The sequence below is a fragment of the Magallana gigas genome, chromosome 3, assembly GCF_963853765.1.
Source record: "Magallana gigas chromosome 3, xbMagGiga1.1, whole genome shotgun sequence".
Classification (NCBI taxonomy): Eukaryota; Metazoa; Mollusca; class Bivalvia; order Ostreida; family Ostreidae; genus Magallana; species Magallana gigas.
In genome coordinates, this window is record NC_088855.1 from 59,115,133 (window position 1) to 59,139,450 (window position 24,318).

The following is a 24,318-nucleotide window of genomic DNA, read 5'->3' on the forward strand; positions in this document are numbered from 1 at the left end:
CACCCTAGGGCCTGAACTCCAAACACAGGGAGCCAGGAATTCTACAATTTTGGTAGAGAGCTTTATGGACATTAAAACCAAACATTTATTTTTTTCTCAAATATATAAGGGAATAAAGATTTTTTATATTAGTAAGCTTTAGTACATTTGACAATGTGACCATATTGGGAAGAGGGTTGCATTGACATCATAATCATGCATTTGTTTAATTTTTTTCTCCTACGTGTGTGAGTAGAGAAGAAGATTTTTTAAATGTTTGCCTTTTTGCATGCTTGGCCCTGACCACGAGTCACCAATTTCACAATTTAGACTCATCTTAAGAAATGTTTCAAATCAAATATGGTAGCAGTTGACTCTGTGGTAATTTTCAAGAAGTTAAAAATTGCTAACGGACGACGGACAACGGAGTAACCAATGACAATGAAAAGTAGTTTCACGATCATGACAACTCTAGCATTTTTCAGCTCCGTTGCAATGCGATCATTTTCAAAATGTAGACGTGATAGGCCTATTCCATTAAAAATTTATATCGTCATACAGAACGCATTGAAATGTTAAATAATCTAGCCCTTTGTGAAATAAAATGTCTTTAAACGGGCTCTTAAAGTTGTAAGTTTGTAATTTAATTATGCAGACCAAAAGTTGGTCATTATGAGCATTTATTGAAGTCATTATTTCATCTAAGCTTTCCGAGTATATAAAAGGAACAAAAAATTTGCCCATGTACAGGTTTAGCCATAACTGACTTGTATATGAGATGTGTCTATGTTTTCTGACAAACATTACACTTTATATTTTTTTCATTGCATTGTTGGGATATGTCTGGACTCCAAACATCTAAAACAGAATGCACAAATGTGTAAGAATAATTTATTACCAACAATAGTATACATATAAAATAATGTAAAAATAAATATTGCATCACAATAGCTGTCTTTGGCCTGCTGTAACAATGAGAATGGTCCCTATCTGGAAAAAATAAATAAAGGACGATGGGCGGAATAAAGTGTTTAAAGCTCGTTTTTTTCCTACATACTGATTCTTAGAGCTCTGCACCAGCACGCTGCCCTTGGTATAAAGGTAAAATTAAGAGATGCAACTCACAATATTCAGTTCAAATTGTGGGCATGCCTCTCATAAAATGTAATCTATGCAACATTATCAAATTGAAACCAAATGTAAAGTCATGGTTTCTCTCCTGGTGCTGTTTCTATACGCTATGGAATGTATATTTTCTTCTTGGCTTTGATGTGGCAGTGACAATATGAGCACAAGTAACAACTCTCCCCACAGCTCTGGCAACAACAGATATGACAACAAGGTAGGAACAGAATGTTTGGGTCCTCAAGATGACACACCATACAGGGCTCCATCTCTACAAGAAAAACACTCAAATTTAGCATATCAAGAACAAGTGAAAAGCTGTCAATGTGACAGCAAACCGGGTTTTCTTTTATGTAAACTGTATCCATAATCCATGTCAACCCTTATCCAGTGAAATGGAGTACCCTACATGTATATGCAACATTTTGCCAAAAAATGACTAAGTTCAAAAGCTAGTATTTTTTTCATAAATTATCGGAAATCAAAATCCTAGCAATATGCACACCTCTGATATATGTACAATTGATCTGCAAAAGAACAACTTCCTATCTTGAGAACTGTAGGAGGAGTTATCCGTACAATGAGGGTACCCTATATGCAATATTTTGCCAAAAAATGACTAAGTTCAAAAGCTGGTATTTTTTCGATAAATTATCAGAAATCAAAATCCTAGCAATATGCACACCTCTGATATATGTACATTTGATCTGCAAAAGAACAACTTCCTATCTTGAGAACTGTAGGAGGAGTTATCCGTACAATGAGGGTACCCTATATGCAATATTTTGCCAAAAAATGACTAAGTTCAAAAGCTGGTATTTTTTCGATAAATTATCAGAAATCAAAATCCTAGCAATATGCACACCTCTGATATATGTACAATTAATCTGCAAAAGAACAACTTCCTATCTTGAAAACTGTAGGAGGAGTTATCCGTACAATGAGGGTACCCTATATGCAATATTTTGCCAAAAAATGACTAAGTTCAAAAGCTGGTATTTTTTCGATAAATTATCGGAAATCAAAATCCTAGCAATATGCACACCTCTGATATATGTACAATTGATCTGCAAAAGAACAACTTCCTATCTTGAAAACTGTAGGAGGAGTTATCCGTACAATGAGGGTACCCTTTTGGCAGCCGCCCGCCCGCCCGCCCGCCCGCCATTTTCACCATTTTAATAACCGGATTTTTCCGTTGGAAAACCCGGTTAAAAATGCAGTTATGAATTTACATACAATCATAATTCAAAATCGTCAAGCACGTCGCATTACCCGTTTTTAAGTACATGTAGTTACTATTGCAGAAATATATACTGTATACATGTCAAGGTTATTATCGCCATGTGTTATTTCGCCTTTCTACACTTGCAATTTAAACGATTTTGCCCTGTCTTGAATTTGCCCAGACACAGTTGTACTAAAACAGAAATAATTTATAAAATTTGAATCTGCTCAGTTTTAAATTTGCCCAGTGACAACGAGAGCAAAAGGGGCGAAATAAAACAGGGGCGAATATTTCCCTGTTTGCATAAAACTGCATCAGATGAATAGGTAATTTACTTCTATAACAAAGGTTATCTTCATTTGTTTTCAGCCCAAATGAACCACAAAGGAAGGAATTTCACTGTTCATATTAACATCTTTTTCAATGTGCAGGCACGTAGCATCGTTTTTGAAAGTGGGGGGGGGGGGGGGGGCCAGACTCATCCAAAAAATCTTGACAAGCAAAACAAAAAAAAAGGAAAATTGGGAAATTTAATCTTTTCCAAAATCTTCAAAATCCTAATCCGTAAATTTCACTCTTTATTTCCTTATTTTCATATCAATTTTTTACATACTCCCAAAAAATTGGGGGACCAACTCCATGATAATTCAATTTTTTATATGTAAATTTTAAAAAAAGTGGGGGGGGGGGGGCCAGACTCATCCAAAAAATCTTGACAAGCAAAACAAAAAAAAAGGAAAATTGCGTAATAAATCACAAAATTGCAACATATTATATTGAATGATACAATATGATGCTATTATGACATATGCTACATTATATGATTTTATATCATAAGATCTAATATAATATGATCCAATGTCTTTATCAATAATGTTATACAATACAAAATTATATTATACAATATTATATTATACAATATCATATCAATGATACAATATTACATAAAACAATATCATATGATACAATTTCATGTGATATAATAATATATTATATAATACAATATCATATTTACCAGTAAAGTATCATATGATACAATTTTATATATTATACAATATCATATCATATGATTCAACATGAAATATTACAACATTTTTATGAAACAATATCATGTGATACAATATATATTATAGAATATCATATGAAACAATATTGTATCATAATATACAATACTAAACATAACAATATCATGATACAATATCATATCATAATATACAAAAAATTTGATACAATATTATAATGTATCATATAATTTTCTACAATATATGATGTCATATTGAATCATATAAAACAATAGTGTTTCATATCGTACAATACTGCATCATAGGAATCATGTGATATCATTTAGAACAAACACATATATCAAATAAGTTTGAATGAGATTTTTTTAGCATCCGTTATAGCTCTACATCTGACGATACATCTGCAATTCATTTATACTATAGTAAAATCAACTATGCAAGATTGAAATAGTACTATTATCTATTAAATATGTACCTTGTTTCAAAAAACTAAATATCATTCAGCATCCAAAACCTATGGCTCAGATTCAGCATTCAAGCATGTCAGGTGCATCAGTATCATAAGATGTATCATTCATGTAAGTTTGGTGAAGTTAGGACCAGTAAAAACTAAGATATAATCAGCAGAGGGCACCTGCTCTATAAACAGGAGCATCAAAATCATAAAACCCACCATCCATGCAAGTTTGATGAAGTCAGGACCATTAGTAACTTAGAAATGGCTATCAAAGGGCACCTACACCAAAAACTTTAACCTGCTCAAAACACCATAACCTCCTCCATCATCTGAAATTCAGGGCCCAGATTGAGCATCCAAGTGTTTCAAGTCCATAAGTAGGTCCAGATGCATCATCCGTGCAAGTTTGGTGAAGATAAGACAAGTAATATCTTAGATACAGGACCTGCAAAAAAATTTTAACCAGGTCTGGATGCCAGTGCCAACAACGGGGGTATAGCATACTATAAATAGTAAGCTCCCCTAACTCCGTCTCGGTGAGCTAAAAATTAAATATGAGGAACATAGCTCACATGAGCAACATTAGCCATAACTCTTATCAAACTCTGGTTATAGGCAACTTTATGAAGTCAATTACTTAAAATATCTAACAACTAGTAAATTCAAGAGGGAGACTTTTTCTGATATATACCTATGTTATTATTCCATCTCTTATTCAGGCCCTAGACTACTCTTCAGAACTATGATTTGTAAATAGTAAAAATGTTCACTCAAAACTACACTTCCTGAGGGTGCATTCTCAACAGTTGAAACTTTTCAGGCCAAATGAATTCATAGGAGAGGATTTTAAAAAGAAACCAATGTAAATTTTTATTTCAGAATTCATATTGTGACTTCTCCTTACCAGATCATGTTTTTTTTTTCTACAAACCAACACTACTTGGGGATGCTTTAAAATAAGTTTTAGCTTTTCTGGCCATTTTTTTTTCAGTTCAAATAATGCTAAGATTTCTCCGACATGTTTCTAATATATAAAGACTCTATCCTCAAGTTTAGTTCCAGGTTGACCATGATTCCAAAAGCCTAAATGTACACTACCTAAGAGATGCTTTAACATAATTTTTAACTTTTCTGACCAAACGAATTAATAGAAGTGAACAGGATATAAAAATATTCCTATACATTCAAGCATGAACTTATCCTACTAAAAGGGGATAATGAACAAACATGAAGCTTCACTAACTGAGGACTCTTCCACACAGTTTTCAGTTTTTCTGAACAAAAAAAAAGTCTGAAAAAAAGTTCCCCTAACAAGATATCTGTGAGCCAATGCTCACTAGTGATACCCCCGCTCTGATGTGAATATGCAAAATAAGCAAAGTCTACATTTAACAGAAAGCTGGCATCCGATTGGTACAGAAATATATCCCACAATATGGCATGCCTAAACAAATAGTGTGTTAAAATTTCAAGCATCTGCGATAAATAGCTGCTGAGAAATCTTTGAGGAAAATTTGTTTGAAAATTTTGGCTAAAATAAACAAAGTACTCATTTAACAGGAAGTTGACGTCCGATTGATACAAAAATATATCCCACAATATGGCATGCCAAAACAAATAGTGTGTTGAAATTTCAAGCATTTGCGATAAATAGTTGCTGAGAAATCTTTAAAGGAAATTTGTTTAAAAATTTTGGCTAAAAATAAACAAAGTACTCATTAAACAGGAAGTTGACGTCCGATAGGTACAAAAATACATCCCACAATATAGAATGCCAATACATCTACTGTGTAAAAATTTCAAGCATCTGCAATAAACAGTTGCTGACAATTCTTTGACAAAAATTTGTTTGAAAATTTTGGCTAAAAATAAACAAAGTCGTCATTTAACAGGAAGTTGACGTCTGTTTAGTACAAAAATAGATCCCACGATATGGCATGCCTATACAAATACTTTGTAAAAATTTCAAACATCTGTGATAAACAGCTGCTGAGAATTCTTTGACGAAAATTTGTTTGGTTAAAAAATAAGCAAAGTCATCATTTAACAGGAAGTTGACGTCCGATTGGTACAAAAATATATCCCAGGATATGGCATGCCTTAACAAACACTGTGTAAAAATTTCAGGCATCTGCGATAAATAGTTGCTGAAATAAATGCGACAGAAATTTTTGTTACGGACGGACAGACAGACACACAAGGGTAAAACAGTATACCCCCTCTCCTTCGGAGCGGGGGTATAAAAATTGCTTGATCTTACCAAAACAATACTTGACCTTGATATTCTTATAAATCGGGAATTTCATTTCAGTATGTGCAACCTCGCCAAAAAAAATAAAATAAACAGAAACTGCAAATAATTGGAATTTTTCTCTGTCCGAGGAGCATAACTCTGTCAAAAATAGCTTGATCGTAGCCAAAACAGACCTAGATATTTTTATAATAAATCTGTTTTAGTAATTGTACAAAGAAAATGAACAGAAACTTGGTGGACCAACCAACTGACAGACAGACAGCAGCAAAGCAATATGCCCTAACTTCTTTGCATGAGGTTGGAATAAATTTATTTTAAAAACAAGAGACAGATTTCTTCTACATATATTTAACTTGTCAGGACCCCCTCTACTTTCACAAGTTAACCCACTTGAGAGAACAAATACTGAAGAATCAATATCAGAATAGAAGTAAGCAGATATACTTGTAAGCTTTAGTTTACATTTGTATAGTATGTCTCACAAGTTCAGTATAGAAACTTAACAAGAATGTCAAATGTAACAGGTGGCGAAAAGTCATGTCTCAACCGGGACTCAAACCAAGGGTCTCTGGCGTACCGTGCCAGCACTCTAACTGCTGAGATATTGAGACCCGATATATTGACTGACAGTCACACACCTATTAACCCAGTGACATACTCCCCCTCGTCCTTGAATTTAGGAGTAGAATTCTACGAGTTAAGGAAATGTTGTGAAACATGTTCCTGGGGAGTGACCATAAGATTTGTACTTTGGGCGCCAAATGAAGGGGTGGTGAAAAGTCAAGTCTCAACTGCGACTTGAACCCAGGGCCTCTGACGTACTATGCCAGTGCTCTAACCACTGAGCTACTGAGACCCAATACTTTAACTGACAGTCACACACCTGTTAATCCGGTGACATAAGATTTTAAGTATAACCTTAAATAAAAACTTACTTGGAACATGCTGAATCTCAGTTTCTTTTTCATTCTGGAAAAGGTATTTCAGAATCTCTATGACAGTTATTTCATCTGCACCTGAAAATTCATTTGAAATACATTGAATCTCAGCACTTTTTTCATTAAGATGGTAAAGAGAAATCTAAAGGCCTAAGCACAGTGGCATCTTATCCTCTCTGCTCTCTATGAAATATATATAAATAATTTATATATATGCCAAAGAGAGCTGAGTGGATTAGATGCCCCAGTAACCTAAGGAGATGTTTCATATATATATATAATTCATGTTTGAAGGAAAAGATGACTTTTTGTGCTAATACCACATAGTTTTAAAGGGAAAATAGCATTTACTCCATGTTTACTTTTTCTCTGAAGTTCAAATTATGGTAACCATTATGCATTGTACAAAACATAAAAAAATGATACCGAACAGCTATCATGGGGGGGGGGGGGGGGGGGGCGGGGGTGTCAGATAAAAATATCTGAGCGGGCAACATGTTTGCAACTTGGGTGATGAAGGATTAGTACATTGGCACAAGAATAGGGGTTATGGTCACAAATATGAGGATTATAACAAAAATTAACAGGTTATTGGTGGGATGCAAAAAGTTTTCAACAATAATACAGAGACAAATTCAAAACAAATGTGCTATTGGAGGAAAATCACAACTAAAGGAAAAGATGTGTTAATAATATTAATATATTCATTATCTTACCAATATGCCCTGCCTGCTGTTGCATGCTATAAAATTGTTATAAAATTGTAACATATAAAATTAAAAATGTTCGGTTTAGATTCTTGAAACAGATCTGTTTCTATGGTGCATATACTCACATCTACAGGACAGCAGTCTGGCAACAGCCACTTCTACATCGTTCCACTGGAATCCAAATGCTAGTACTTCCTCTACCACTTCTTCATCAATCAAACTTGTCATATTCGTTCGACAGGTTGGCTATGTATGAATTAAATCACATGGATCAACATAAATTGTTTTTATCAATTACACCAAAAAAAGACAGTCAGTCAGTTGGATAATTATAGTGAATTGTGATTTTGTTTTTCATGAACATTCTTGAATAGCTCAAGAAACTGCTTTGTTTAAATTCTTTATTTAATAAGTAAGAAAAATAATGAAACATAAAAATATTTTACCCTACTATAAAAATGATTATTTACTCTTGGGGGAAATACATGTACATTGGTTAAACAGTACTAAAGCTTAAAACTGCATAAAATACCATTGCCATCGCCATATCTGCTCTATGTTGTGGAGAAGGACAGCATGAAAATGTGTCAAATCTTTCAGACATGCTGTCATCACGGATTGATTGGCTAAGGTGGAATGCCTGTACGAATGGGTTTGAGGCTCTACTTGCTTGAGCTGAATTTTCCTCTAAGTTTACAGACTCAGAATTCTGTGGAACTTCTTCAATAATCAATCCTATCAGAGGCTGTGCCATCTCCTGGGGTGGTTCACTACATTCGATTGGCATCTTGTCAGTACATTCAACTAACACACTGTCAGTACATTCGATTGCCACACTGTCACTACATTCGATTGACACATTGTCACTACTTTCAACTGACACATTTATGGATTCAGCTGCTGCCACCCTTTGATTAGAGGAAGATCGTTCATCAAATGAACTAGGATTGTTTTGCATGTCTTCTGATGACATTATATTCTCAGTTGTTTTTCACCCTGTTTAATGTAATGAGGTATAACGGGGCTGTTTCTTTATGGGATACAATTACAAAAGTAAAAAACTGCTGCCCTGTGTCTTAATTGACCTCCTTTAGCCCCAGATAATATTCACAAATCACCAATTGTAAGCATTTGATGCATAGTATCTATTGAGCTTAAGCTTACTGAATCTGCTGAAGTTAAGGACTCAATAATACTTTGACAAATCCCTGCAGATAGGACTGGAAATCCTTGGACAGCAACTTGTTGAGAAACACTTATCAAAGAATGGTCTACACAGACTTTAAAATAGTGCTCTGGCCTTTATTCAGTATCTGTCAAAATAAAAAAAAATACAATTCTGTAGTTCATTGTTCATGCTCCTATATTTTGTTTTAACATAGATCTAAATTACTAAGGTGGCATAACTAGATCTGCCACCACTTGTAAGATAATTATGTCGACTTGTAAGATGAATATGTCCACCTGTCAGATACATGTACTCATGTCAACTTGTGAGATCTTTATGATGACTTGTCAGAAAATATGTCAACTGGATGCCACAAGGTTTAAGTGTTAAATTTTTAAACACATGCATGAATAAGTGACAAGTCGACGTATAGATCTGACAAGTCGACATAAAGATATGAAAAATGTTCGCTATTTGTTAATCGGACTTAATCCCGGATAACCCCGGGAAAACAACTTGTACATTTGCAATACTCACCCGGACAGGTAAACCAGGTAAAGAACAGGTCAAGGATAGTAAGAGAGGTATTTTCCCCCCAATTTTGATTTCAAAATCTAAAGACCACTGTGTGTAAACACTTCTTACCTAACCCATGCACATGTAGCAATGAAAACCGAGACATGTCACAGGCACTACAGATGCTGAATGAAAATGAATAGCCTCCCTATCTAGTGTAGCACCGCCATATTAAAACTGTTCATGAACCATTCGGATCATGCTCGTACTTTTCCGTAACTGTTATTAAAGCGCTGAGGGAAATGACCGAGTGGTAACGAATGTTTATAAGCAATGACGTAGCGCGGGCAAACCAAAAGGAAAAATGGGCGCGCTTGGTTTTACCAAAAGATGTACACCGTGTATACTTTTGTAGGTGTACACCGGGTATACACATTGCTACACCGAGTCTGGGCATGTGTTGTTGGGTGTAGCACTGAAACCAATACGGCGGACGAATGTAAATTACATGTATGACGGAAACTTGAAAAATAATTTTAAGTAATATATAACGGATAAGAAGTCGCATATAAATTGTCTGTTGTATGAAAACCATTAAATATAAAATGTGTATTTATTTGTTTTTGCATTTATATTTTTTAATATCACAAAAAACCATCAACAACAAAAAAACTAGAATTGTCGCGGAACATTGAACACATTCTTTATTAAAACTACACCCCTTTCATATATATATATATATATATATATATATATATATATATATATATATATATATATATATATATATATATATATATATATTTGTTTTGCCTCGGACTAGAATGTCGCGACGTCATTGGATGAAACGCGTCACGTGGCTGCCTTACAAATTTCTTTACAAGGCAAGCGTCAAAATTTATAGGGCAACATGGCGGACGTAACGCTATTTGAACTGATTTTTTACACAAACGTTTGTTTACATATCAAACTTTAGGTCCTCGACAAAACAAAACACTTATTAGGTTTGTTACTGACTGTTTAAAGAAATTTGTGGGGTCGGTAAAGTCCATAGAAGGCTCGGCTCCGCCTCTATGGACTTTACCGACCCAACAAATTTCTTTAAACAGTCAGTAACAAACCTAATAAGTAATAATATATATATATATATATATATATATATATATATATATATATATATATATATATATATATATATATATATATATATATATATATATTCTTTTTAACTTCCCTACACCACGTACACTACACCACTGAAGTGCACTTGATAAATTATACTATTTGATGATAATAATAAAAATGAATATGTTTCTGTACAAATCATTGCTGTTTTTCCATTGCCATAGTAACGGTAAATATTAATCCTTCATATTTGTAAACAGTAGACCTAATTTCATGGTCTTTAAAAGTAATTCTATATAATCTTGTAAACAACATATAAAGAGGACACACACTTTTATAATGCTAACAGTTGCTGGTTTTGAATGTTAATAAAAATTCATTCTGGTAACTAAGAAAATGCTTTTCCTTAGATAGTCATACCACAAATTGATTAATTGTGGTTTAAATCTACATTTTGTATTTTCTTGTTATTGTTGAAGTAAATGAAATCTGTTGAAGTCTGTTCTCAAAAGAAATCATTTTATTTTACTTTTCATAATATGCTCAAAGCCATGTAACCTTCTCTTTTTAATATGAAAATATAGCTGAATATGGTGAAAAATGGGATTTTTCGTCAGGCCAGGTAAAAAAAAAGGAAAGTTGTTTAACTGATTTTATTTTTTGAAACAAAAGTCTTAAATGTGTTTTTTCTTCCTATATGAACGGTTGTACCATATCAAGTTGTGCCACTGAAATATCGTAGCTTAAAAATTGGTTGTTTTATTGAATTTTCAGTTGTAAAAAATGTCAGGTTATTTTGGTTTCCATGACAGCCAAGTTTGGAAAATTATTTAAATTATTTTTTAATAAAATTTTATAATGAGTTCTGTTCATTTACCTTAAACCTATAAAAAATGGATTTTACAATTCCAACTATAAATAATTTGGCATTTAATATGGCATAGTTGACGGTTTTTCCAAGAGTCTGGAGACGTTACCATGGTAACAACAAAACGATACATAAAATTGTAAGGAACGCATTCAGATGTCTCACACTTGTGTTTATATTGAATTTATCAATAATGCTATAGGTAATCATAGGATTTTTTGATAAAAAATTTTTTGCACTTTCTAAAAATTTCTTGATGATTACAGACAGCCTCTCTTAATGACCTGTAAATTGATAGGTGATGACTTATGATGCGTGAAAGCTTACTGGTGATGAAATTTCGAGTAGCTCTTTTTAATTCCGTTGTCATAATCAAAAAGGAAAAGTAGAGGCTTAAATCGGTTTTTTTCCAGAGCACTGTGGTGCGTGTGTTTCTGAGGGTGGGGAGGGGTGGAAACTACTATTAAAAATAAATGTTAAGTGTAATATAAGTTTCCTAGCTGCAATAATGTAACCCTCTCCGATTTTTTTTATATCTGATGTTTACTGGATAGGGCTACAATTCCACAGATGCTTGAGGACAGGACCGTCCCCTTATTCCCTACCCCAGGCATCTAGACCCCAAGGACTTTAATAATTTTTTTCTGGGGGAGGGGGGTTCCTGCCCTTAAGCACCCGTGTACAATTCCATAGGATTTTTTAATTAATTTTTTAATGCGGCTGACTTCGGTCCGAAAACCGTATATATATATATATATATATATATATATATATATATATATATATATATATATATATATATATATATATATATATATATATATAAACCCCAAATTCGGATAAAACACACTAGTAAGTTTAAAATTCATTTCTTTCAGCAGTCATGACAGTTCTCGCGTAATTTTATTGGATTGACGCTTGGAGTATTGATAGGCTTGATAACGTAAATGTCAATGTAAATAAGCGATCTTACCTCGTTCTATCACTAAATCATCATTTAAGGAAAGCGTATACGATGGAACATTCATATTTACCGCGTTAATTTTGTTTAAAATTGGGGAATTCCTATATTCTGTTCAAAATCCGCTCTTGAATTCTCATTGGTTCAATAAAACCGATCAAGGTAAGTAGACATGGCGGTCAAATTCAACTTGCGTTGTTAACATGCACAAAAATAACAGATATATGGACTATACTTGATATTTTTAAATTATCTTATGCCATACAGAACTAAAATGTTTGAGTTCACGTAAGAAATGTAATTGTTATTGTCATTTATATATACGATTTAAGCCGAAATTGTTGCGGGAGTGAATCACTCCCGCTTTAGCACCATTATGGAGTTCCAATGGAGCTGTAGCCCCCCCCCCCCTCAAAATAAAAAGAGAGAGAGAGTGTGTGTGTGTGTGTGTGAGAGAGAGAGAGAGAGAGAGAGAGAGAGAGAGAGAGAGAGAGAGAGAGGACTTAGTCTACATGTACATCATTGCAGGTTTATGTTTCCGTAATATTTCATGTGTAAAAACAGCTGCAATCATCAAGACAGCGTTCTTTAATACTTCAAGTTTGAATCTTACACACAACTACTGACTAATTTTATCATTGGATTCTAATTGTTTGCACAATAACAATACTTCTTCAGCTCAGAGTTTTGTATACAGTATGAACCATCACGATATCTATTGAGTCTGCTGATGTCACTCACTAAATCCAGGGCCATGTATTCCTCGTTGTGCCGGAATGTCCCTTCGAACACCCCTCCCCCTGGCCGTGTCCGAATAGTGACCTGGTAATCCACGACAGGGTTCACGGGGTCCCTGTAACGTATCTTCTGATTAAGAACCTCGTTTTCACTACTTTCAAACTTCAGCAAGCTGTCCAAGGGCTTTATTAGGTAGGAAGATTCGATATTATCCAAATTTAGAGTTGCACATTGATCACTTATGTTTATGAATTTAGCATTAATTATTCGTACAAACAAATTTGAAATCATGTTTACAATGGAACTGTTATTTTGTACAATGATCATTTCAGTGCACGTGCACCAGTGAGATGAGATCATGGCGCTTGGGTATGTCCTGTTTAAAGGTATTGTATTCATTAAACTGACTCCATAAGTGGATGATGGTTCGTAGTCATCAAAGTATAACAGATGATTCAGAAATTCGTAAATATCAAACGGGGTAGTAAGTCGGTTTGTGTTAGTCATCAAGTTGTGCAATTCTTTAATGCGACCCTTTGCAAAACGTGTGGGAATGATGACATTCAGTAATGGTAAGCGTTCCTCCAATTTTCCAATGTAAGTATTTCTTATTTCTCCGAATCGCATACCGTGGTCACTGAACAATACAACAACGGTATTTTCTAGAAGTCTGCTAGCACGAAGGTCGTCAAAAAACCTATAGATGGAGCCGTCTATGGTGCCTGCATCCTCTATATAATCGTGGGTCATCCTTGAGAGATACACCAAAGCAAAGTATGGATGCTTGGATATCATTCTGATCACACTATAAACGTAATCTAGTAATATGTCCGTCTCCAATCTATCTAGAACACAAAAGTGATTTTCAAACCATATCTCGCTTGTTTCCTCCATGGCAACAGCCATGGGTCGGTTATAGAAATCAGTCGGGTTTTTCCTAAAACCCGCTTTTGCATTGTCAAACATGGCCGTCAAAGGTGAGTCCTCTACAAATAAAGTCTTGAAACCCCTGTCTCTGTAACCATTCCAAAGGAATCTAAACGGGTCGAAAGTTTGATGGCGAATTTTTTCATTCCATGGCTATTCTTCAGCAAATTTACCTGCTAGTAAAGGAACAAGATTAACAAATGTGTTGTCGGCGACTTTGTTATATCCTACAAACTCCAGTGCACCCAATTTTAACATAACCTGCTGTGTTTTTTTCATATACCGAATATAATTCATCCTTGACACAGAATCAACTCCAACTAATAACACGTTTGGTGTTCTTGTTTCTCGGGGAACCTCAACGTCAGATTTACTATAGAGAGGATTCATAACATAATGAAAATTTGTGTAAATGACATTGTTAGATGCATTGTAACACTGAGTACGTATAAATTCTTTGCTTACGTTCACCCACTCCCTGAATTTATCGCTTTCCACAGAGTAAGAATAGTCGTTGTGTTTTCCGTTTTCAGGGTGCTGTATTGACTGATATCTACAATATGCCACCATTTTCCCTTCCTTCAAGTATGATATGTTTACTGCTGTCCAATTTACAAATAGTTTACCGCCAAAAACGTAAGTCAGGGACATGTCACGCGGGCACGCCACCCTCATTGGCTGACGCACCCAGTGTTTGACGCTGATATCCAGTGGGTCCAGATTCGGGATCTTGCAGTATGGGGTATCGACTAAGAACGGCCCGGCCATCTTTGTTAAATTCATGACGTCTTCGCCGTAGCTGAAGTCACTGAGGTGATGAAAACTTCGAGGAAGAATAGATTCCTGCAGGTGATGTGAAAGAACATAAAGTACATAAACAAAGCAAACAATGCAGCAAAACAACACGTGTTTTCTCGTGAAAAAACATTTCGATTTCATTCTTTTGTAAAGAAAAAAAAGCATAAGAAAGAGTTCAATAGAAATTTCCTTATAACGTTTTGCATTATTATTCCTTATACATTAGATTAGGCCCAAACAGAACAGAAATGGTGATAAAGTAACATGACGACTTTTAGTGCAAGTCTAGATAACAAAGCCACACAGGTCGCAATATGTGCATGCATTTGTAGATAGATTAAAAGTATTTGCAACCTCTGAATATTTTCTCTTCTTATTCTAAAGAAATTAAAGTTTAGTCACAATACTACAGGGAATAAAGGAATAAATCATATATAACTGTAAAGTCATTACACTTCAATATACTGTTCACTCGATAAGAAATGTATATATAACCTTATTTCCATGCGATTGAGTGTTTATTTTGTATATTTCATGCATTAAGGAAAATTAATAATAAAAATCTAAAGTATTTTACTTATTCATCGCCATATCATTGTTTTGTGAAAAGAAAAGAATGTCTTAGAAATGTGTTTCCTTTTGATAGAATTTATATGAAATTGCTATGTTTTATGTTTGACGGCAATACTTAGACCTTTTTCTTTTGACAAACGGTTACAACGGAAAAAAGCACATTGTTAACTAACTGATTCATCAATAATTATATATATCAATCAGAAGAATTTATGCTGTTCCTGTCCTAACACACGTATATAAAGAATACAGATTTACCAAATAAATGTGCACTCTCTTTTGAATGCAGCATTTTTCCTGAAAAACGTTAAATTTGCACGAATATATATGCTATATTCATAGTATTACTATACGTGTGATGATATACCTTTTAAACATACAACTATACCTTGCAATTTCAGATACTATTTTTGTATGAATCTATATAATGTTATTTGACATATGTAGATTGTCCATTATTAATGGCGTTATAAATGTTAATATAACATAATGTAAACATCGGTAAAATACGAAGGGATTTTTTCACGTTATGTCTTATAGTTTATTTCTTTGGATGATTTGCAACAAATAAAAAAAATAAATAAAAAAAAACATATATTAAGTCAAGGTCGAACGGTACGTATCACGAATTGTGCAATATATTTTACCTAAAGAAATTGTACAGAATACTTGTAATCAAAATATAAAATACAAACTTAATCTATTCAATGCAAAATGTTATAGTCGCAATACAATAAGTTTTAGTCAGTTTTAGAGGGGGTGAATATAACATTTGAGTAAATATTGTTAAAGTTCTGGTTCTTGCTAGCGTAGATGTTGCACATAACTATATCTCTTAACAGATCCCCGGCTAAACACGGTAAGAAAGATGCGCAAATTAACTCTGTTGACTGGAGATTTGAGTGTTACCGACTGCAATCGTTTTCTAATGTAGAAGGCAACGAGTCAGTCAGCTTTGTTTGCTTGGCAAAAGATATGGGTTTATCAAACTGGTTTTTTTTTAAGTTACTATAATTATTAATGTGAATGGGATAAATGACGAATGTTTACCTGACTACTGTGTTGAAAAATAACAAATTATTCCAACACAAACAGATAGGACGCAAAGTGTACTGGTGCCAAGTGGACATCCTTTATCACCGCATCCAGCAACAAATTACAAATAGGATCGCGAGAAACTTGTCTCCAATCTTAAACGGGCATGATCATGACTTTCGTGAAAAAAATTTTTATCTTTATTGTGAACAATGATCTAGTAATGCATTTCTAATGATCAATCAAAATTTGAGGACAGTCGCAGAGTTATAAGCAAGATACAAAGCGTACAATTCTATAATTCTTTGTTATTAAAACAAGGTTCGTGCTATGATTTTGTTTACATTGTTTTTATGTACCCGTAAAAGGTTTTTTTTAGATTTAGAAACAGATATTTTTATTTACAAATTTGTTTTGAAAATAAATAAACAAACCCTAACGTGTTTTACATTCATATTAGTACTGGGTCTTGATTTTTCTCGTCAACACTCAAAATTGAAACAAAACATGGCTTGAGCTTTGTTTACATACAATGTAATAAATAGACGTGAGCTCTGTATCTTGCTTGTAACACGAAGACTGACCCTCAAATGTTGGTTCAATGTTAGAAATGCTTTACCGCAGCATTGTACACATTAAAAACAAATTAAATTTAAAAAAAACGTGGCCATTCCTATTTAACGGGTCGAAAAAGTTTGTTTGTAAATGTTTTCAATCAAAGCAACTCTTTTGAAAATCCAATTTGTATAGAAACAAGATTAAAAAATATGTTAGAGGTGACTCTGTTCTATTTTAAAAATGTCAATGCCATGGGAACTTCAACGTCTAAATTTGCAATTAAAAGTACATGATTTCTTTGAATTCATTTTTTCGAAGAAAAAAAACTAAGATTACAAGAATCACTTTCTTTGATATTTGATACTCCCCCCTAGATAGGACAAGGTCACGATCAACAGCACTGATATTAGGTAACACTCCATACAACATCACACAGAACATAATGTAAATAATTACATTCTTTAATTATTATGAGGTGATCAAATACGGTCGGGTTGATCAAATCAAATTAAGTCCGAAGGGCTTTATAATAAGTGATCACCCCCCCCCCCAACACACACACACAAAATCGTATTTGATGATCTCATAATATTCAAGCAATAATTCCTTATTATTCATTTTCATATGAGATTAAGCAATTGTACGATTTAAATATTAGAATAGTTATTGGTGACGTGTATTGGACTATACATTACAGCAATTATTTTATAATGTTATCACAGAAGAACAACAACACTTGAACATGAACATATTCACAATTAACATTTAATTTTTGTCTTTTCTAAAATTTCACATCACATTTCGGTCATGTTGAGGAACTTTGTGTGTAAAACACATCTTGCTAGGGCCCTATATGTGGTGTAAAAGTCATAATACTGATCACATAGTCCGTCCGTAAATTATGAAACGGTTTTATATCGTTATATATCGTTATCATAAATCTCTCACTGAAAACGTATATTTTTTATACAAGTTCCCACTTGTAATTTGTAAAAAAAATATTCGAATGAATCATTTTCGCAAACATGTTTAAAAATAGCTCTCTCTCTCTCTCTCTCTCTCTCTCTCTCTCTCTCTCTCTCTCTCTCTCTCTCTCTCTCTTAAATCATTTTGGTCCTTTTGGTTTACCATAGGATATTATCAACAACGGTTCTTGTAAATTTGTTTGCATAAGCCGATCGTAGTTACAACATTTTATCAATTCTGAAAGTAAACGACTAAAAAAATACGGTCTCTGATATGAATATGCCCCAAGTGATTTCGCCCCCATATGTTGTTAACGTGTCAAGTTATTTGAGTCATGTTATCATTACAACGTCTTTTGTATACATACAGTTTAATCATTAATAATTCAAGTTAAGATATAAAACTACAAACTTCCAAAATTAAGTACATGTATTATATATATATATATATACTGCGTGTCAACGGACTTTTCTTCTCCGCAAACTCTCTTAAATGTGATGCCTTGTCGGGATTTGAAGTTCTCTAACCATCCGTTAGAGGCCTTGAAATCGGTCTGGTCGAGTTTTCCTGCAAATTCCTCTGCTTTTGTCACCAGCATTGGCCCGGAAATGGGGATGTTTTGGTCTCTGGCAGCTTTAAACCATTTCAATGTTGCCGCTTCAACTTCGTGGAATGAACCTGTTCTTGTGTTTTTTCTCTTTGGATTAAACTGCTGGTAGGCTTCAATGATGTTCTCTTTGTTCTTTAACCATGTTGACAGAGTATTGGCCGGTACGCCAAAATCTCTGGCTATTTGAGATTTTGATTTCTCCCCTTTCTCGACAGCCATAATGGCCTCGTACTTGGAATCAATGCTTTTCATGTTTATTTTTCTCTTGACGCCTTTCCCCCCTAATGCAGACTTTGCATTAGGTGCAGTTTTTACTGATCTGGCTATCCCCCCGGACTGGCCGGGTCCTTCACCAGATTGCTCAGTAAGACTGCTCTGCGAGGAAACCTGACGCAGGATGGATTTCTGTGTAGCGGCCACTGATCTGGCTATCCCCCCGGGCTGACCGGGTCCTTCACCAGATTGCTCAGTGGTACTAGACAGTTCTGTAAGTACTTCTTCTGCAATAGTAGTCATGATGACAATGATACTGCTATGATTTAATTCTGTATATTTATAATTCGTTAAGCTTTGACACCGTCTCAAAATCATCGTCTCGTCTCATAATTATTTCCTCATTTTGACAACGTCTCCTAATTATAATAAGTCACCGGCAATTTTCATTATCAATCAATTATCACCATCCAGTTTACCTGTGCCACGTGCTTAAACTCCCGTTACACGGGTCGCGCGTCTAACGCCCGAGGTCATTTAAATGACCACAGAAGGTGTTAATTAGGCATTGCTTGGGTTCACACAGCCACTTCGAGGTATCAAGGGTAAATTACAATGGATTATGTATAACGGGACTGTATTTTGACTTCGAGGTTTCAAGGGTTTCGAGAGATTGAGAGTTCGAGAAATCAAGGGTAAATTTGCTTAGTTATATAGCGGAAAAAATCGGGACCGGCGACTGACTTCGAGAGATCAAGAACTTCGAGAGATCGAAGTTCGAGCCATCGAGAGTTACCTGTATATAAATACTCATTTTAGGAGAAAAAAACCGTTGGTTTTGTAATGATTATTATAACTGTACAAGGAAATTACTCGTTAACTAAATTATTTTGTGTTCTAAATATTATTTACATCGAATATAACCTTTTTTTTGTCTTTCTTAACATAATTTTCATTTAAATTTCTTATTCATTGCATAATGTTTAACTTTATGTTCTTTGTTTACTAAAATTGGATAATGCTAGTTACTAACGGATGCAATGGCACCCAGGGTTTTTTTTTCGTAAAGGTAAGGCTATCGAGGGTCACCCGTTTGTACATTACCATGGCAACGATATTTATGCAATTATCAATGACAACTTATGCTATTTATTTGAATCTTCCCCTTTTGATTTTTACACAATATTTAACAGACAAAATATACAATTATGTTCTTTTTTGTAAACATAAATAATAGATTTGTATTCACCCGATGCAAAGTATCTGTTTGTTTAACTCTTCATAGATCAAAACAATTATATAAGTAAAGGTATTTCAGTTAAACGCTTTATCCTTTAAGATAGCAATTAAATTTGTAAATCATTTTATTGTATTAATATTCATACACAAACTAATAATGTTGTGAATTAACTTTTAATTTGTATTTTTTTTATAAATGAGCCAAATTTTTTACAAATAGTGAAGAAATTACTTACTTATGTTTTTTTAATTTTTTTAAAATTGGAAAAATTGAATATGAACCTCCAAAATGGACCTTTATGTAAAGAAAGGTGGACTTCATTTACCTGTATTAGTCATTGCAACCACATTCTATAAATTGGGGCGAATCGACACAGGATAGAATAAGCTGTGACCTACATTTAGTAAACTGGTTCGCTGTCCCAGATCAGTCATAGAAAAATATGTTATACATTGGCATTTTGTCATAATAGGCCTGAAGAAAGAATATGTAAAAGGGTAATGTAATTATTTCAGTGCTTAGAATTTGTAAATATTTTATATACTTTGTGTATAAATACTATAGTTAACATATTTAGGTTGGAAGAGAATATCTCTCTAATAATAATCTAAGTAATGTTTAGCTATTTTCGTTTTCATTACTCATAATGCACTACTATATGGTCTCCATTTTGTTTTTTGTTGTTTTTGAATCAAAAAGGAATTTCACAAGTATGTATCCTTTTGATAGAAAATACTGGTAAAAACGTAATATAAGCCATGTTTGGCACATAACAAACTTACCAATAAGCAATATATTACTTTACAGATCCTAAACTGAACACGAATTATGGGAGATGGGCAAATTAACACTGATTATTTGAGATATGAGTGGTACCGACTCCAATCATTTTCTAATGTGGAAGCCAACCAATCTGTAAGCTTACTACGCTTGGCAAAGGATGGATTTTATCATACTGGTCAAACAAACATTGTGAAATGTTGCTTTTGTGGATTTGAATGGCCTGATTGGTCTGATGGAAAAATAACTGATCACTGTGTTGAAAGAAATCAGAATATCCCCATACATGCAGATAGGAGTATATTGGTGCCAAGTGGACAGTGTTTATCAGGGCCCACACCAACTCATTTCCACTACATAATACGGCCTCAAAACGTCCATGAACGAAGTTTTCGTGTAACAGATTACTACAGACAGAATCTTTCAGAAAGGTTAAATACAGATAGTAATGGGCATAATGAAAACCCATCTTCATGTGAAAGTTTACGTAAAAAATCTAGTAGTAATGGAAGTAGACAAACACAGCGTCAAAATGAAGAACAAAATAATAGTAATCTTGAAACTGCTGTAGAAATTCAAGGTTGCGCTAAATCTACACAATCCATCAATTATACAAGAAGAAAATTTACAGAGTCCAAAATATCACATGACATAGAAAAGAATGGAAGATTAAAGTCTTGTACAACTCGAACATCAACAATGCCAGTTGGACCACAATGCTCAACCCGAAACAGAAACACATCTGTGAACCACACGGTTGTGTCAACTGAAGATAGTTCTGAAAGATCTCAAATGAGCTTTAATCCATGCAAAGATTCTGTAAATGGAGTCTTCCACCTGCCTGGTATAAAACAACACTCACGCGTAAGTCCTGTAAAGCCTCAACTCAGTAAAGGAGTAAAGGAATGCACAGGAGTCCCGCGGGTATATAAGGACCGGCTTGCAACATTCCAGGAAGTGTCCCTTCCTCAGCCATCAGACATCCTAGCGGCGAATGGATTTTATTATATAGGGAGCTCTGTAGCAGTGAAATGCGCGCATTGTGAAGAGGTGTGGAATGTGAAAGACAGCAGACAGAGTTCCAATACTGTTCACAAGCCAGACTGCAAGTTCCATCTGACCCAAGAGGTTTGCTTTGTTTAATGTTTAAAAAAAATGCAAACCTGTTAACTTAAAAATGTTACTTATAACAGTGTATTCCACAATTCTAGAATGTAAAAAAAAACTATAAGGAGTCCATGGAATGACGATTATATTTATGTTCAACCATGTAACGATAGGATATATGTTAATATTTATAGTATGTTTAATTTTAATAAAGGCCTGGAGAGGAATGTCTAATTTACAAAATGTACTTTGATTCCAAAACTACAATTTTAGGAATCCGAAAGTAGTGAAACATCATCTCAGCCCAACAGTATGTCCGACAATGGTGTATCAAGTCTCCCTGCTGTACAGGAAGTCAAGGAGATCGGTTTCCACACACCAGACATCGTCAATGCCTACCGGGAAATATCATCAGACAACATAGGTTAGTGGAATATTGTAATTTTGTCTGACATGTATTGTACGTACATACATGTTTGTTGCTTTTTGTTTGCAGATATTCGATGCATAACCCGAACACATATAATGAGATACTTATATGAAGACGACGAGGATGAAGAAAGCCCTGAAGAAGGTTTGTATTTTAAATTTATAAATAGTAATAGTAAGAATCAGGAATGAAGTATACCAGCTAATATAAATGAATTTGACACAGAATATTGTCATTCCATGAAAGGAAGAATTTATTTACATATCTGTTTGTTTACATCATGAAAAATTCCAGCTTAGAACATTTAAAAAGAATAATACTAAAATTAATAATGAATGTAAAATGATTACCTGGCAATAGAGTGCCATTTTATCTCTTTCATATTCTGTAATCAAAGAGAATGTTCAACATTTAAATAACTCTTATTTTTTTAAGATGGCATCGGTTGTGCGTGCTGTAAGTGCTTAGGGGATGTGATTTCCGAGCTGTATCTCCCCTGTCTTCATGGCTGTTGTTGTGACTGTAAGTCACGTGTCCTTCGTCATTGCCCAAAATGTGACGCCATCATCAAGTCAAAACTTGATATCTATACATAAGATGTTGTGAACAATGCCAGTGTGAACTGTTACTTTCAAACAATGGATATTTTGTCTTTTTTACCTTCTGTTTTGGTTTAATTGTTGGTCAGAGAAGAAACCAATGTGTGATAAAGAACTTCTGCATCTGACAATGAGAACAATAATTCAACCCAATTTGTTATTCATATTTTCATATCTTTGATAGAAAAAAAATTTGGATGTGAATATTGAATACTGTTTATAGATTGCGGAAAATTATGTAATATTACCATTAAAATAGAGTGTAGGCAAATGATATATCAAATGTTACTGTTTAAATAGACTGTAGAAAAATTATATGTATGAAATAATATTTTTTAGTTGTTTGTAGACGAATGATATGTATCAGAGAAAACTTTTTTAATAATGTTTGCTTTTTGATGTAAATTAACATAATATTATGCATTTTCACAATATTTTCTATTAACATTTAGCGTGATTTTCACGAGACACTTTTAATTATCTTATTGTTTGTTGGCTTTTTTCTTAGTTTAGAAGTATTAAACTGTGTGAAAGATATTAATTGTACTTTTTGTTTTTTATATTATAAACTAAACATGTTTTTATTCGAGTATATTGATTAAAATTTTTTTTTAATATGATTCTACCCTGATAAAGTGAAACAGCAAGAATACTTCATTTATTTCAATTACAGATATGAAATGGCATTTTTTTTTCATCTGTTAGAACCAATAGTTGTATTATGATTCACTACCTCATATACAAAAGAATGAGAGTTGTCGAACTTTGACGATTTAGATGCATTCACATTAGAAAAGGTCTTTTTTTTCCTTTGCTCAAGGGCTTGATTAATTATATATCATTTTATAAAAGTTTCTGTATGATCTAATGTTGAAGTTCTCTGTTTGTATGTATATCAAGACAATAAACAAAATCATTAAATATTGTAAGTAAGATTTTTAAAAACATAAAAAAATATTATGTTAAAAAGGAGTGTAAAAGGAGTGTAATCAAAAAGCAATTCATAAAGAGCATTTTAATTCCACATACATGATATACCTTTATATAACTAGTGTCTGCTGTATCTCTTGCAACAATAAATATCTTCCAAACAATTGAAATATTTCAATATCCATTTACAAATTAAGAACAATAAAATATTATAATACTTTGGGAAAAAGTATTGACCTTTACGTCATCACAATTAAATAGGCAGAATCGTTTTGTATGTCATTAAGCTGTTTACAGATTTTTAAACAAAATAATCATTTACAACTAAAACTTGTTATTAATGTGTGGTAATTGTCCCTAAATCTCATCCACTATAATTATTATAGTATCTGGCAGGTACGGGTATTTAAGAGGATTCAATGGGCCATATTTAGACTGTATTGATATCCTTAACAAGGGATTT

General features: G+C 33.6%; 4 protein-coding genes and 1 non-coding gene across 5 annotated transcripts; 1 reads left to right on the forward strand and 4 right to left on the reverse strand.

The window, feature by feature from the left end:
• Positions 1–854: 854 nt before the first annotated feature.
• Positions 855–9,666, reverse strand: LOC105333872 (uncharacterized). Its single transcript, XM_066080642.1, has 6 exons — positions 9,527–9,666; positions 8,878–9,026; positions 8,246–8,709; positions 7,839–7,959; positions 7,001–7,081; positions 855–1,375 (listed from the first exon to the last, which is right to left on the reverse strand). Exons 3-6 carry the CDS (start codon positions 8,684–8,686, stop codon positions 1,218–1,220), a joined length of 801 nt encoding a protein of 266 aa, XP_065936714.1. The 5' UTR covers positions 8,687–8,709; positions 8,878–9,026; positions 9,527–9,666; the 3' UTR covers positions 855–1,217.
• On the reverse strand, positions 6,849–6,921 carry Trnat-agu (transfer RNA threonine (anticodon AGU)). Its single transcript has one exon. It is a non-coding gene; the product is annotated as a tRNA-Thr (tRNA).
• A 3,269-nt stretch (positions 9,667–12,935) lies between the features above and the next one.
• LOC105333870 (uncharacterized) lies at positions 12,936–14,055 on the reverse strand. Its single transcript, XM_011437079.4, has one exon. The coding sequence runs from the start codon at positions 14,053–14,055 to the stop codon at positions 12,997–12,999; it is 1,059 nt and encodes a 352-aa protein (XP_011435381.3). The 3' UTR covers positions 12,936–12,996.
• Positions 14,056–14,169: 114 nt separating this feature from the next.
• Positions 14,170–15,079, reverse strand: LOC136273412 (uncharacterized). The gene has a single exon (XM_066077820.1). The coding sequence runs from the start codon at positions 14,977–14,979 to the stop codon at positions 14,170–14,172; it is 810 nt and encodes a 269-aa protein (XP_065933892.1). The 5' UTR covers positions 14,980–15,079.
• Positions 15,080–20,375: 5,296 nt separating this feature from the next.
• On the forward strand, positions 20,376–23,846 carry LOC117692946 (E3 ubiquitin-protein ligase XIAP). The gene is made up of 5 exons (XM_066080643.1): positions 20,376–20,506; positions 20,817–21,917; positions 22,170–22,320; positions 22,393–22,470; positions 22,762–23,846. Exons 2-5 carry the CDS (start codon positions 20,838–20,840, stop codon positions 22,920–22,922), a joined length of 1,470 nt encoding a protein of 489 aa, XP_065936715.1. The 5' UTR covers positions 20,376–20,506; positions 20,817–20,837; the 3' UTR covers positions 22,923–23,846.
• Positions 23,847–24,318: the final 472 nt, after the last annotated feature.